General features: G+C 48.3%; 1 protein-coding gene and 1 pseudogene across 1 annotated transcript; one reads left to right on the forward strand and one right to left on the reverse strand.

The window, feature by feature from the left end:
* Positions 1-1,677: 1,677 nt before the first annotated feature.
* Positions 1,678-6,002, reverse strand: Thrsp (thyroid hormone responsive). The gene is made up of 2 exons (NM_012703.2): positions 5,526-6,002; positions 1,678-2,434 (listed from the first exon to the last, which is right to left on the reverse strand). Exon 1 carries the CDS (start codon positions 5,995-5,997, stop codon positions 5,545-5,547), a length of 453 nt encoding a protein of 150 aa, NP_036835.2. The 5' UTR covers positions 5,998-6,002; the 3' UTR covers positions 1,678-2,434; positions 5,526-5,544.
* Positions 6,003-6,625: 623 nt separating this feature from the next.
* Positions 6,626-15,319, forward strand: Prdx1-ps2 (peroxiredoxin 1, pseudogene 2; annotated as a pseudogene).
* Positions 15,320-15,683: the final 364 nt, after the last annotated feature.

Genomic DNA, 15,683 nt, shown 5'->3' on the forward strand with positions numbered 1-15,683 from the left:
AGGAAGACTGAGGTCGTATCTGACCCTTCACCAACACTTCCCTGCTTCTACTCTAGGCAAGGAAGCCACAAAACAAGCCAGGTTATGAAGGGCTGTGCCATGCAAAGAAATTTTCAACTTGGTCCCAATGAGTCCTGGGAGTTACTAGAGGAGTGTCTTATTTGGTTTGAGTTTTTATGAGACCCCATTCCCATGTAGCCCTGCTGACCTTGTCTTTGGTCTCCTGCCTCAGTTTGTGCAAGCACTGGGATTAGGATGTACTCTTAGCTTACCAGAGGTTTTTATTTCATTTTACATGTAGGGCGTGTGCACACTCCATGACATATAAGTGGAGGACAACTTGTGGAGGTCGGTTCTCTCCTTAGGTGAGTTCTAGGGATCAACCTTAGCCATCAGGCCCGGTGGCAAGCACCCTCACTACCAGCCTGCCCAGCCCCTTAAATGTTTTTAATGAGAACACGTTTGTATTTCTGAGCTCTTTCTGTAACAGTACAGAGTGGGGTTTGGGAAGATTCAGCAGAGTGGATGGTTTGGCTTGTACCTGGGTGGGTTGTGCTGGAATAAATGTCTCAGCCGCTGCCATAGTCTGTGAAACATCACCCCCAGAAGACCACACCTAGCAGGCAGGGGGTGTTTGGTGAAACAGTCCTCATCATTATAAGCTAGGAGATCACAGAGATCCACCTGTCTACCTGCAGGGAGACAGTTCCTTACAGGTCATCAAATCCGAATGCTATCCAAACCCATTTTTCTTTACAGGCTCAGATGCAATCAGATTAGGTTTTCGAGGTGAATAAAAGTGGTAGGTACTTAATTTCAAATCGGATGACAGCATGAATATAGCAAACTGTTTCTAGGGGGAAATTAGATGAATATGGTATACGGAGTCCATGCGTGTACTTGCAGAAATTATATCAGAGAAAGTTCTTTGTGGGGGTGGCTAGAAGACACCTAGAGGTCCTGGGTACCACTGAGCTGAGCAAGTAAGTGGTGGAGAGATGGAAGGGAAGGAGACACATGATGTGTGCACAATGAAGACAGACAGACCTGGAGACTCAGGGGTGGTGAGCAGCCTGTGATGCCCCTTGAGGCCGTGGTGACGTTCTAGCCCACGACATCCCTGAGGGTCACATCTGGGTCTTTGGCCCTACAGCTGCAGGGGCATGTTATCACTAAGGCCATTAGGATGTCCCGTGTCTGGGTTGCCACCTGGGACCACACTGATATCTGAGGGCTGTGCAGAGCCAGCAGTGTGAGAGAGCCGGCCCCCATGGCAGGAGAGCCGTCTCCGCCCCTCGCCAGCTGCAGTACTGTGGAGCATGGACAGCACAGTGGAGCTGGGCCTGGTGGCACAGGTGTGGGAGGACTGGCCCCGATGGGGACATCGTGGGAGAACTGTCAAGCTGATCAACTCAGCTACTACCCAGACCCACCACAGGGTCTCCTCCTCTTTGAACTGCTGGAGTGGGTGAAGGGGCTGGTCCTGAAGAGCTAAAGCTCCAAGATCTCCACAACACAGGGCATGCACAGGATATCTGAGAGGAGTCTCAGGGAAGACCCAGTATCGATAGTGTAGCAGAAGCCAGAGGCCTCAAACCAGACCAATGACTCACTGCCGTGAACATCTGCAGGAAAAGCTGTTTGGGCAAAAGGGTAGACTGTGTGACACACCGTAGCTTCCACAGCAAAGTTTTGTTTATTTGTTTGTTTTCTTTTGTGGAGGAAGTTGCAAGGGTGGAGGGCAGATATGGAGGGACGAAGATGAATGGGACTGGGGGTCATGATGTGAAATTCATGAAGAATCAATAAGAAGAAGAAAAAAAAAAGATCAGCATGCCATGTATTTTTTAATTGCTACTATAATAGTTGCATAGTTCACTTGTGCTCAGCCTCATCAGATCCAACAGGATGAGAAGCTCATCCCACACACTCAACTACCTCAACCTTTTCCTGGGGTTGGGGGTCAAAAGCAAGAGCTACACAGAGCATGCTCTCTGAGGAAGGTAAGAGAAACACCAGCTGTTCAGACATCCGCACGTGACAGGTGCCTTTGATTCCGTGTCCGTTTAGTAACCTTGTGAGGTAAATACAGCGTCCCTGCTTTATACATGAAAGAGTAACTGTGACCCCAGGCACTAAAGGACATCCCAGGGATGGGATGTGAACTCTGGCCGCTTGCTATTACCTCTGCCTTCTACTGATCCTTGCTGCCTGTGAACCTCAAACTGCTAAGACATGGAAGAGAAGTTGGGAATCACAACAGACATCTTAAAGGTGAGCCTGCAGCCAAGTCCACAGATGCGCTCAGAGGGAGGTGGGGGACACCCAGGGACAGGAGCCGCCTTTGCATCCACCTGGGTCCAGGTCTTCCTTCCTGGTCTCGGGGCTGATGCACCGCTGGGTCCTCATCGTCTTCCCTCTCGTGTAAAGTGATCTGTAGAATATGGAAACATTTAAAAAGCCAAGTTTGACATCTGTAATGTCAAACAACCGCTGTCCCATGCCTACTGATATATAGGGTAAGATCGGGGGGGGGGGGGGAACCGATATTGTTTGAAAACTGGTAACAGTGGTTCTCAACTTTCCGGAAGGTGCCACCCTTTAACAAAGCTCTTCATGTTGTGGTGACCCCAACCATAAAATTATTTGTTGCTACTTCATAGCTGTAGTTTTGCTACTGTTATGAATCGTAATGTAAATATCTGTGTTTTGTAGGGGTCTTAGGTGACCCTTGAGAAAGGGTCAATTGACCCCCAGGTTGAGAACCACTGCATCCAAGGTGTAAGAGCTGAGGCTTTTGTCCTTCCTTCTCTGCAACTTATTAACAGATGCTAAGCAGCTGAAGGGCAAGAGGCCTACGATGGCAGAGTAACAGCAGAGCTAAGGGAAGAGTCCAGGTTTCTGAACTACTATGCCATACTGCCCCCATGAATAAAAACAAGGTCAGAGCTGCTTGACCACTCTGGTCAAGAAGGGCTGGTCTGGCCTTTAAAGCTATGTGGTAATTAGAGAATGGTTTCTACCCCATCTGCTCCACCCACTTGCTGTGTCCACCATAGGCTGCAGGCTTTATTGCTCTAAGGAGCACGAAACCAACCAGTACAGAAGGGAAGAATGAGGTTCAAGTCAGTGGTCCCTCCACAGCCTCACAGCTCCTCAGTGTTTAGTGATCAACGCAGGCACTGAGGCTCAGCTCCCCTGAGACCCAAGCCTGTTGACCCAGCCTGGTTGAATTCTAGGAGATCATTTGGAAGGTAGCCCAGGAACCCTCAAGGGGAGAGGGAAATAGGGCTGAGGTTGACAGTTCAGGTTTGAGGTGGAGAAGAGAAAACAGAGGAAAGTACTTGGTGCAAAAGACTGTCTAGTCTCTGTGAGGGAAGGGAGTGTGTTGATTCCCAGTCTTTCCAATATGGTAAAGAATGACTGTGGTGGAAAGAACCCTCAGCTCAAAGCTGGGGCCAGGCTTGCTTCTTGCTTGCTTGCTGCTTGCTGCTTGCTTAGGTTTGGTTTTGGGGGGCTGGCCCAAAACTACCAATTCTCCTCTTTCTGCCTGGGAGAGCTGGGAGGACACCATGTACTTGCCTGGCTTTTGTCCCTTTACTATGTGACTTCAGATGAGTCACTCAATTAACTAATTTCCGTGCTAGAAGATGAAGGTACACCCTTTTACACTGGTGGGGTGGGAGGCAATGCACAGGCCGCAGTGCACATGTGGAGGACTGAGGGCAGCTTGCAGAAGTCAGTTCTCTCTCTCCCGTGTGAGTCCCAGGGATCAATATCAGGTCGACAGACTTGGTGGCAGGTGCCTTTACCAGCTGAGCCATCTCACGCACCCTGGAGGTACATTCTAGTCTCTCAGTCCTATGCAAGGTGGTCTATAACTGATGCCAGATTATATAAAATGGGGCTGGCAGGTGGTCCATTGTCAAGACCAGCAGATGCTGCCATCTGGTTTCCCCTAGGAGGGACCCATGGTCCTGGCCCTTCTCCCGCATGCTACTCTATACAGTGACCTGTTTGCTTGCTGTTATTCTTATTTCATAATTGCAGCCTTTGTGCACAGACACATGGAGTCAGGAATTCCCAACAGGCACGATTTCACTCCCTCATGTGACTGGAATAATTCAAATATCAAAATAGTTGCAGTTTGTCCGGTTGCAACTGGGAGAGGGAGTAGCATCCCTGTGAGTTTCAGGAGCACTGGGAGCAGCCTTACCTGTGTTATAGCCCCTATGTGATAGCATGTGATAGCTGTGTTAACATACGCTGTGTTATGAGACAGCACAGGCAGCTACACAGAATTCACAGTGCACATCTGCACAGATATATCTCCCTTGGCAAAGATCTTCACTTGCAAAACAAAAGCAGCGAACCTCATCTTTGGCAGTCAGGCAGAGTGACACCTGCAACCTCAGAATGTGGGAGGCATGCAGGAGTCTCCCGAGTTTGAGACCGACCTGGACATTTAGTGAAACCTCTTCTCCAAAGCATAAATAATCGAAATCTAAAAACGTTCATCTATGTGGGTTCATACAAAACTTTTACAGCAATTGGGGCCATGCTGGCACTTAGTACACAAAGGAGCTGGATGGCAGCAGAGGCCTTAGGGTTTGGGCATGGCACATGCCCTGGAGTTAGAGAGAGTTGTGTCTCAATCTGGGGACAGTCCATAGCGATACTCAGATTTTTTAAAAGAAGTTAACTTTAAAACTGAGCATGGTGGTGCATGCCTTTAATCCTGGTACTCCAGGACCTGAGGCAGGAAAATCTCCAAGTCTCCAGGTCAGCCCTGGCTTTATAGAGAAACCCTGTCTCCAAAAAACGGAAAAAGGAGGATGAGGAGTATCTGTGGCCGACTCTGGGATGGTGGGATGGCTCAGCAGGTGGAGTTTACCTTCCCAGGCCTGGTGATCTGAGCTTCACCCCTGGAACCCAAGTTAAAGGTGGAAGGAGAGAACCGGCTCCACAGAGTGGTCCTCTGACTTTGCACACACCAGAGCACGGGCCATGTACACACACCCACTAACTTCAGAAAAGGGCCAGCCAGATGAAAATGCCTGCCGCCAAGTCTGATGATCAGAGTTCAACCCCTCAGACCCACATGTTGTCTGTCCTCTGACCTCCACATGCATGCCATGGCACATACATGTGCTCCCAAAACACACACACACACACACACACACACACACACACACACACACACACACTAAAATTTTTAAAAAGTTGCCCTTGAGAATAGACTCATTGTAGTAAATGTACAGTCACATATTCACTAACATGCTCATCGTGCACACACACACTCAGGAGGGATGTGTTCAGAGGCAAATTTTCTGTTTCCTGTAGGAGTTCACAAGTCATTGCTTCTCAATACTGGGTATGGCTGGGAAGGCGGACCCAGTTCTGGGCCTTCCCAAGTGATAGTCCCCATACCCTGATGTGAGAGCTCACTTGGCCTCCTTCTACTAAGCTAAACCACCATTCATCTCCTCTCTCAGAATATAACCCACTAGCACGACCACCATTACCTTCCATAGAGTCGAAGACCTACAGGACCTGCCCCGTCATTTCCTGGTATTTCTGCGTCACCTCCTGTGCTTTCTGGGTCAGGTGGGTAAGGATGTGATGGAGGCTGGAGAAGTGCAGGTGGAACTGGGCTTCTAGGTCCAGCTCCTCCGAAAGCCTGTCTTCCTCAGCCTCCTCTGTTTCAGCAGCCTCATTCTCAGCCTCACTGCCTTCATTGCCTGCCACCTTGGCCTGCCATTCCTCCCGCGGCAGCAGCCCGTGGTCCACTTCTACACAGATGCTCTTGAGCATGGTGAAGTAGGTATAGAGATCGGGGGCTCCGTCCTGGACCGAGCCTCCGTACCCACTCAGCTCCACATCCCTCAGAAGGCTGGGGATCATCACCACTTGCTCCATGTTCCGCACCACAGCCGAGTACCGATCCATGACCTTCAGCAGGCAATTCTTGGGGTAGCGTTTCGTTAGCACTTGCATGGCTGCTTCCTTTCTCAGAGACCAGCAAACTGCCCCCGCACTATTTCTAGGCTTTTGAGCAGACAGCAGATTGACAGGACGCCAAAACCCAGTCACTGGATCAACACGGCCTTGTTTTGAGCCAATCCCAGCGTTTGGTCGCCAGTGTCCGTATCAGGCGATCCATCTACCCAGGGACAAACCTGCCAGGCTTCTGCTTGTCACTTCAGGTCTGCATGACTGCCTCAGTGGGCGGCCAACTCTTTCTTTAGCAGCTTGCTCAACCAGTTAGAAGGAAGCTGTGTCCCCTTGGCACCCAGTACACTTGACTGCAGGCAATCAATAGCTCTTTTAGGTTACCTGAAGTCAAGTTACCGTTTTGCTGCCTGCTTCCTTGCCTCCTAACCCACACAGCTCACTCCTTCGGCCTGGGTACCTAGCTGTGAAACGAACAGAGGAACAGTAACCTGAACTGGAACAGCTCTGTATAGGACAAAGCATCTCGAAGCCAGGGACAGAAGTCCAGTCACAATGGACATTGTCATGTTCAAGTCCCAGCAGTTCTCTTTACAGGAGTACTTTTCCATCAAGCAGGGTCTGTGAACAGAATAGTTGGCAGGACACATTAGCCCAGGATAACCTGTAGCAGCCAGCAAAGACCTGGCATCGGATGGTTCCCTAGATTGATTTGGAAAAGAACATTCAAAATTGACTCTTCAAAATTGATATGTTAAATTAAAGAATCTCCTCACTGTGATGCCAACACCCTCAGGAGGCTGAAGCAATGGGATTACCATCATTGGAGGCCAGTCTGGCCTTCAGAATGAGTTCCAGACCAGCCTAGGTTACAAAGGAAAAATCTTGTCTCAGAGAAAACCAAAACTAAAACCAAAATCAATTAAGGGGTTGGAAGCTATAGCTCAGTGGTGGGATTCACAGCCATGTGGGGGGCTCTGTATTTGATCTTGTCACAATAAACAAACAAACAAATAGAATGAAGTAAACGAGGTTTCTGGTTGATTGGTTTTTAAATATTTTATTTATATGTGTGAGTGTTTTGCCTTTGTATATATCTGTGCTCCACCTGTTGTGTGCCTGGGGCCTGCAGAGATCCGGAAAGGGAAAGGGAATTTACAGATGTCAAGACACCATGTGAGGTGCGGATAACAGAGCCCAGGTCCTCTGTGAGAGCAGAAAGTGCCTCTTTAAATAAATGTTCTGTTGATTCCCTTCTAGCCTATATCATGACTTTTACATCTTCTGGAGAGAAATTCTTCCAGTGTTCATGCTGAGCAGTATGTCCAGTCGAAGGCCATGCGGCAGGACACGGGTGCCACTCACAAACGGCAAGGTTTGGAAATCTCCAAAGGAGTCCTCTCCAGCCCTGGTTGTGTAACTCCCTTTGAGTCCACACTCGGGCCCCTCAGGGCATTACTCTGTGCCTTAGTGCCCAAGCACAGGGCCACCACGTGAGAACTGGCAAACAGAGTGTTCCCTTGCGGTCAGGGCTGGGAGAGCTGACTCCAGTGAGGCATGGAAAAGAGCCACACGGGCCCCTGGAGCCCTGCAACAGCTGCCTCTGACCCAGTGGCCAGGCCCTTCCTGGGCCTCTTCTGCTGCAGTTAGAAAACTCGAGGGCTACCTTTTGTTAAGGCCTCTGTACCTTAGATCCAAGGGCTGGGGCTCCCCAAGTACCTGGCCCTCCTGGCTTACAGGCTTCTTGTTGCTGCTGCTGCTGTTGCTGTTGTTGTTGGAGTTTTTGTTTGGTTTGGTTTTTTGAACCGAGTATAGCTCTGGCTGTCCTATAACTTGCTCTGGAGACCAGGCTGGTCTTGAACACAGAGATCTACTTGCCTCTGCCTCCTGAGTGGTGGGATTAAAGGTGAGCACACTGCCCAGTGTGCCGACCATATGGGAGCCATAGGTGTTTGAACTGAGAGGTGTTTGCACGGACAGGTCCCAGCCAGCAGACTCCTGACCAGGATGCCCTCCAGGTCTCCATGGCAGACAGAGAACCCTGATAGACTGGGACCAGCATTTATGTCACATCGGAAGGTGGATTCAGCTGGGGGGATATCTCGTTGGTACTGGTGTTGCTACATGCTGCATGTGGACCTGAGTTTGCTCCCGAGAGTCCACATAAAAGCTGGGTGTGGTAGTCTCAGCTTGTGATCCTAGGAGACAGGAGGGTCCCTGGAGCTATCAGGTTGGCCAGCCTAGTTAATCAATGATCCCCAGGTCTCAGAGAGAGAGAGTCTCCATCTCAAACAGGGGGAGGGGATGGCTCCTGAGGAATGACATGAGAGGCTGACCTTTGACCTTTGTATGCACGCACGCACACACACGCGCGCGCGCGCACACACACACACACACACACACACACACACATACACACACACGTATGCACACAGGCACCGACAGACAGATAGTAGTCCTAAGTTTGGAGTCAGGAAAACTCTACTATCAGAGAAAAAAGGAAGGCAGGAGAGGGAAACGGAGCTTTTTTAGAGGCACAGGTTTATTTTTTCTGCTCTTACAAATGCCATATCTGGGTCAAATGGCAAGAAAACCTCAGAGAGGAGGGAAGTGTCAGACGCTGCTCTAGTCCTCAAGCTTCAGTTAACGTCACCAGTCATGGGCTAAAGAGACAGCTCTTCAGCTAGGACAAGTACTACATGGTAATGATGGGGCCCTACACACACACACACACACACACACACACACACACACACACACGCACGCACGCACGCACGCACGCACACACATATACATACTAACACACATATATACATATACATACACACTAACACACACACTTACACACATGCATACACATAAACACACACTGACACACATACACATATACACACACTAACACACACATACACACACACTCACATAAACACACACTAACACACACACTCATACACACACACTAACACACATATACACACATACACACCCTAACACACATACACACACTCATACACACACTAACACACTCACATACCTACACACTGATACGCATGTATACACATACTCACATATATACACACACTAACACACACACACTGACACACACATACACACATACTCTCACATATACACACACTAACATACACATACACACACTAACACATATACACACACGCTAACACACTCACACACTAATACACACATACGCGCATACACACACACACACACACACACACACACACACACACACACACACACACTTTCTCTAGTCTTTCCATGACTACAACCCTGTGGAGAAACGGAGGGTGGCTGACACATCTTTTGGAATAACCTCACCCAGAATGCCCCAGTCTGGACAAATTGAATTGGCCCCAGAGGAACTGGGGTCAAGGGCCTGGCCAGAACATCATGTGAATGTGATCCAAGGGTAAGATGAGCAAGTGGTACCCAGGCTGCCAGGCCCCAAGTAACCTCAGCTGGCCCTCAGCCCAGGTGGCTACAAACCAAGGTAGGGACAGTCTTTCCAGTTTAAAAACACTATCTATATGAACATATGTCACTTAGTGTCTAGGGGCCTGAGATGTCTCTGACAGGCTGCTAGAAATCTCTCCTGCCCCCTTGTTCCCACCCTCCCTCTCTCCCCCCATCTTCTATCCTCCGCTACGTCAGGGCTGAGCCAAACTCAGAGCCTTGTAAGGACATGCACCCCACCACTGAACCGTACACCCCCATCTCCTGTGCTATTTTCCTTGACAGTTTTGCTTCAGTTCTGACTGGTGAGGTCCAGGGTCTGAAGCAGCCAAGCTGAGGCTGTAGCAGAGGGGTTGCCTAGCATGGTACGAAGCCCTGAGTTTGACCTCCACTTACACATCACTCACATCCTAAGGCAGGGGCCCTGTGTCCACGGTTTGTCCTGTTTCTGCCTTCAGTCCCTTAGCCCACATAGTGGGCTCTCAGCCCAAGAGAAGTCCGTGCACAGAGAGCCTCCTTTGTGTCGGCATTGTGTCCTAAGAGCATGCTAGGCAGTTGAGATCTGGCATGGGGTAGGGACGGGGAAGAGGTCATGATGAACACATGAAATCTGGCTGCACTATCCCACTGTCCATGTTGTGATGTACATTAGGGAGAAAATAAAATGAGGTGATAAGCTAGAGTCAGTAGTGTGGGCTGCAGACCAGCAGCATCCAAAGTTTTAGAACACCAACCCTGGCAGCTTCACAGGCCGTACCTAGCCTGACTCCAAATGGGTGTTACCGTCGTGAAGAAGACAGCGGATGCACTCAGCTTCTGTGGTGTATCCTCTAAGAAGGATCAAGTGCTACCAACCACCCAAGAAGTCCTTAAAGGGACCTCTACCTCCACACCTGACACCTCTGTAGGCCTCAGTCTCCTATCTGGAAACTGGGCTAACGGGAAAAAAATTTCAAACTGAAAAAAAATCTGGATATGGAGACATCAAGAGTCTAAGAACTGCTCATTGATGAGGTGACAGACTCTTACCCAGAGGCCTCAGTCACACCAAGAGGCCTGGGCTCTTTCCATTTATGCTGGCTGCGATAGGAGTCTCTGTTGTTCAGAGAACTGTATGGCTGTTATAGGTTCGGTATGAAGACCTGACCCAGAGCGGACCCAGGAAATTGGCAGGTCTTTCTATCTTGCCCCATTCCCAACTTCCCCCATCCCACCCCAGCCCTGGTTCTGAGAAAAGCCAGTCCTTCCTGTTGCTGATGCAATAGACTTGCAGACGAATGTCCCAGGCCACACTGTGACTGTGGAGCAGGGCCACCATGTCCACAACATGTTCCTTTATCAACCCACCAGTCACACATCAGGACTGTCATGGCTTCGAGACTGCAGATCTGGCCACACAGACCCTGAAATTTACTGATGAGGACACTGAGACCCCAGTGTATATTTCCATCCATGTTTTGCATCCTCTGCTGGGAGAACGTCACCTGCCACATTTAGTACTTACTATAAGGCTCTGAGAATTTAAAACTCTGTCACCAGACCACACTTGTCACTTTATCTGGGAACCCGTGGAAGGCAAGGCCAGGCCTTTCCTACTCCCCCTGCAATTCAGGATCCAGTTTCCTTCCTGGCTTATCAAAAGGATGACTGACTATCTCTATCTATCTATCTATCTATCTATCTATCTATCTATCTATCTATCATCTGTCTATCTTCTATCTATCTATCATCTGTTTGTCTATCATCTATCTATCTATCTTCTATCTCTCTGGCTATCATCTATCTTCTATCTATACATATCTGTCTAGCTATCTATCATTCATCTTCTATCTTCTACTTATCTATCATCTGTTATCTATCTATCTATCTATCTATCTATCTATCTATCTATCTATCTATCATCTGTCTCTCATCTGTCTGTCTGCCTATGTATCTATCCATCCATCTATCTCTCTAAACAATGTTTTGTGTAGCCCAGACTTGCTTGCAATTCCCTATATTCTAAGGCTAGCCTTGAACTCCTGGATCTGGCTCTGCTTCTCAAATACTCCAAAACAATAAACAAAGAAAGAAAAGCCAGAGGTCTGGTTTCCTCCTGTGTGCTAACAGTGCTTTTTCAGTCTCTTATTGTTTCTGCTCCACATGCTTTTTCTGAGTTCCCCCAAATGAAGAAGTGGCCAGAGAGAGCTCATTTGGGAGCCCAGGACCCAAAGGCCTTAACTGCCTCCTTTGCCTTGCTCAGCCCCTTCCTCAATGAGTTGCCCGTATTTAGGGAACTGCCCCCAGCCAGTGTCCAGGAAGTGACTGATTTGAAGCTTTTGTCCACTCTGGGCAAGTGTTTGGAGCTGTTGCTGAAGATTAAGGAGACTTTGATCAAGATCCAGGCTGGGGTGACACATACTCAGCAGGAGAGTGGGGGCAGGAGGATCTCACGTTTAGAGCCAGCCTGGGCTACACAATCTATTCTGTCTCAAAAACAAATCAACAGATCCAGGAGCTCAGAGTGAAGCTCAGCCAATAGAAAACGCTCTTCCAAACCTCCTCAGGCCTCTGGTTCTTGAGCCACCCCTGGGCCTTCTTCCTTTGGGGCCAGGACCTTGCAGGGCCAGGCTCCTGCTCTGGCTTCTGCCTGACTCTGCCCTGCACAGACAGCCTAGTGGGTGCTAGGACCCCATTTCCTGCCTTCTGAAATATTTCTCATGCTTCTTCAGTCAGCTTGCATCTCTGCTGTCACAAATGACCATAAATCTGGTGTCTCAGAGAGACACAGACTTATTTATTATAATATAGTCATGGAGGTCCAAGTTCAAGAATGGATCTCCCTGGCAAGATATCAGCAGGAGTACAGACCTTTCTAGTGCTGGGGGAGGGGAAGTGTCTTGTGGCCTTTTACAGCTTCTAGAAGCTGTTGTGTTCCCTTCCCGTCACAGCCTCTCTCCCACCTTCTTGTTGCCTTCTTTCTCTTCCCCTGTTCTGCCTTTCTTTCCTGATTCCACTGAGCACATCTGGAACTATCTAGAGAACCACCTGCTGATTAAAGTCCAAAGCCTCATCCTGGCCTCACTGGCCTTTCTGGCCTTATTTCCTGTCAGTAGTGAGCTGACCTGACCTCACCCCCATGCGGAGTTCCAGCCAGAGTGGAGGAACACGTGCTCACAAACGTGTATGTGCATGTGCGTGTGCGTGTGTGTGGGGGTGCATGCGCCTGTGTGCACTCGAGATGTGCTGTCAGACTCAGATCATCTGCTTGTTCGCTGGTGGCAGCTGGTGGCGGCTGGTAGGAGAAAAACCCTCTCATCTTACCACAACCCTCACGGTGGGGACCCCTGGAAGCTCAGAGGCAGAAGCCACCAGGGAAGGACAGACAGCACACTAACAAATGTGCTGTTTCAGTAGAAACGGTTGGACACAAAAGCACAAGCAGGTGGAGATAAGAAATGTTTGCCTTAGCCTGGGAGTTTGGAGAAGTTTCCGGAAGGATTAAGACTTGGTGGAATTAGCAATACAGAAGAAGTTGGGAATAATCTTAAATTCGGAATGTTAAGGAAGAATCAGCTTCTTCCTCCCTCTTTTCCTTCCTCCTTCTTTTGTTTTCTCTTTTCCTTCCCTCCATATAACGTACACATCTACACATATGTAGGCATAGACACAATACTATATACTACATATACTATCTATCTCTATGTTAGAGCTATATACATGGCATAGTATATATGATAAAAGGTGTGTCTATCATGGTTTTTCTGATTTCCTCTCTTTACATTATCTATGAGTATATAAATATGCAGTAAATGGAAACTTGCATATGACTAAGCCTAGTGTCAAAACTAATCTGGGCCAAACCCCTTGCAGCAGGAGGACACTACGAGGCCAGAGCTTGCCGCTCTGACTCCTGCCAGCAGAGGGCGCTGCCAGACAGCTCTGTGGAGACCATGCCTCCAAGACACACCATGCATGAAACAGGAGACAGTGGGAAGGAAAATGGCTAAAATCTGCCTCCTGACCACAGAAAGAAAATGAACTCCCCAGGGAACTTGGAAGGGAAATTTCTTGGGAGAACTGTCAATGCTCTCTTGGCTTGTCCCTATGTAACCAGGGAGTAGAAGAAGCTGTCTCTTCACCTAACACCATCCCATATTCGGTGGGGTCTGGAATCTGGCTGGCATCTGAAAAGGCTGGCCTCGTTCTGGGAACTGTGCCTTTCTGATGGTGACTACCTTTGGGTATTTAAAGCCAAAATGCCACCTCTTCCAGGGATTCCCCTCTTCTGACATCCCAAAGTTGTCCCTTCACTGTGTTTCTACATTAAGTATTTTGAGATGCTGCCCCAATATAAATTCTAACTTGATTCATTCTGAGATCACCAAAAACAAGGATGGTGGTTTTTAGCATGTTGAATCTTTTTCATAGGAAAACACACAGACACACCACTAAGTGAATAAATTCAGAATTGGGCTGGAGCGATGACTCAGTGGTTAAGAGCACTGACTACTCTTATGGAGGTCCTGAGTTCAAATCCCAGCAACTACATGGTGGCTCATAACCATGTGTAATGGGATTTGATGCCATCGTCTGGTGTCTGAAGACAGCTACAAGTGCACTTATATATAATAAATAAACACATTTTTTAAAAATTTTTTTGAAAAGGTTAAAAATCAGAACCATTCATAATCCAATTTTTCTTTTTGGTACTATAAAAGACCAAGAATGTTTCCCTTCTTTGTCTGCCTGGCCAACCCCACCTCCATTGACAACTGCTAAAAAAGTGATCTGATCCCTTTCTGTGCACACACAAACACACTCACACATTTCTATAATTTATTCAGGGTGTCTTAGTCTCAGTTTCCATTTTCACTTAATTTTGAACATCTTTTGGATTAGTGTGCATGCTAAATTGTACTTTGGTGACAGTATGTATGTATGTATGTATGTATGTATGTATGTATGTATGTAAATGTGTGTGTTAGCTATATTAAAGTATTGTACAGTGGTTCTGTGATCTCTTTCCTGTCTCTGCTCGTGTCTGGTCATCCATGTGTCTGACTCTTGCCCACGCAGTTATGGCCTCCAGCAACGCACACAGCAGAAAGCCTGCCCCTGACTTCATAGCCACCTTGGTGGTAGATGGTGCCTTTAAGGAAATCAAGCTTTCAGACTACAGAGGGAAGTACGTGGTCCTCTTTTTCTAACCACTGGACTTCACTTTTGTTTGCCCCACGGAGGTCATCCCTTTTAGCAACCATGCTGAGGACTTCCGAAAGCTGGACTGCGAGGTGCCGGGAGCATCTGTGGACTCTCAGTTCACCCACCTGGCGTGGATTAATACCCCACGGAAGGAGGGAGACGTGGGCCCCCTGAATATCCCTCTGCTTGCTGATGTGACTAAAAGCTTGTCCCAGAATTACGGCGTGTTGAAAAATGATGAGGGCATCGCTGACAGGGGCCTCTTTATCATCAATGCCAAGGGTGTGCTTCGCCAGATCACAGTCAACAGCCTATCTGTAGGACGCTCTGTAGATGAGGCTCTGCACCTTGTCCAGGCCTTCCAGTATACAGACGAGCATGGGGAAGTCTGTCCTGCTGGCTGGAAGCCCGGCAGTGACACCATCAAGCCCAATGTGGATGACAGCAAGGAATATTTCTCCGAACACAGCTGAGATAGGTAAACATCGGGAGCCTGAATCCTAGATCTCACCTGCGCCCTACCTGGATGTCCTGTGCTGGCCCAGAAAACGTTAGATTTTTCTCCACACTCTGAAGGGGCTGGAGTTTAGGCAGAGGCTTTCTCATTACCCACCCGGAATCTGGTGAGTAGTGACCCTACCCTGAGCACAGCAGGTCTATAGGCCCAGGTCTATAGGAAGCCAATAAAGTATTAGGGACAGTGTAAAAAAAATATTGTACAGTGATCCCTGAACAGAAACAGCACCTAGGCTGGCCTGGGTGTACGAAATACAACCACAGCACTAAGGAGGTGGAGCAAGGGACTTAGAGCTTCCAGGGCACCTGGCTACATGGAGAAATCCTACCTCAGCAAAACAAAACGTAACCCCCTTCTGGGCAGATTAAGTAATAAGCTCCCATTCTTCCCTCTCACAAGTCTTGGTTATCAATAATCTACTCTATGTTTCTGTCCATGCCTCATTCCATTTAAGGGACGAATATTAGTCATAATAAAAGACAACATTTGATTGGCCATTCTCTGACAACAGATATTATATTAAGGACACATGTATAAAGGTGTGTGTGTGTGTGTGTGT

This window comes from Rattus norvegicus, chromosome 1 (genome assembly GCF_036323735.1).
Source record: "Rattus norvegicus strain BN/NHsdMcwi chromosome 1, GRCr8, whole genome shotgun sequence".
In the NCBI taxonomy this organism is placed as follows: domain Eukaryota; kingdom Metazoa; phylum Chordata; class Mammalia; order Rodentia; family Muridae; genus Rattus; species Rattus norvegicus.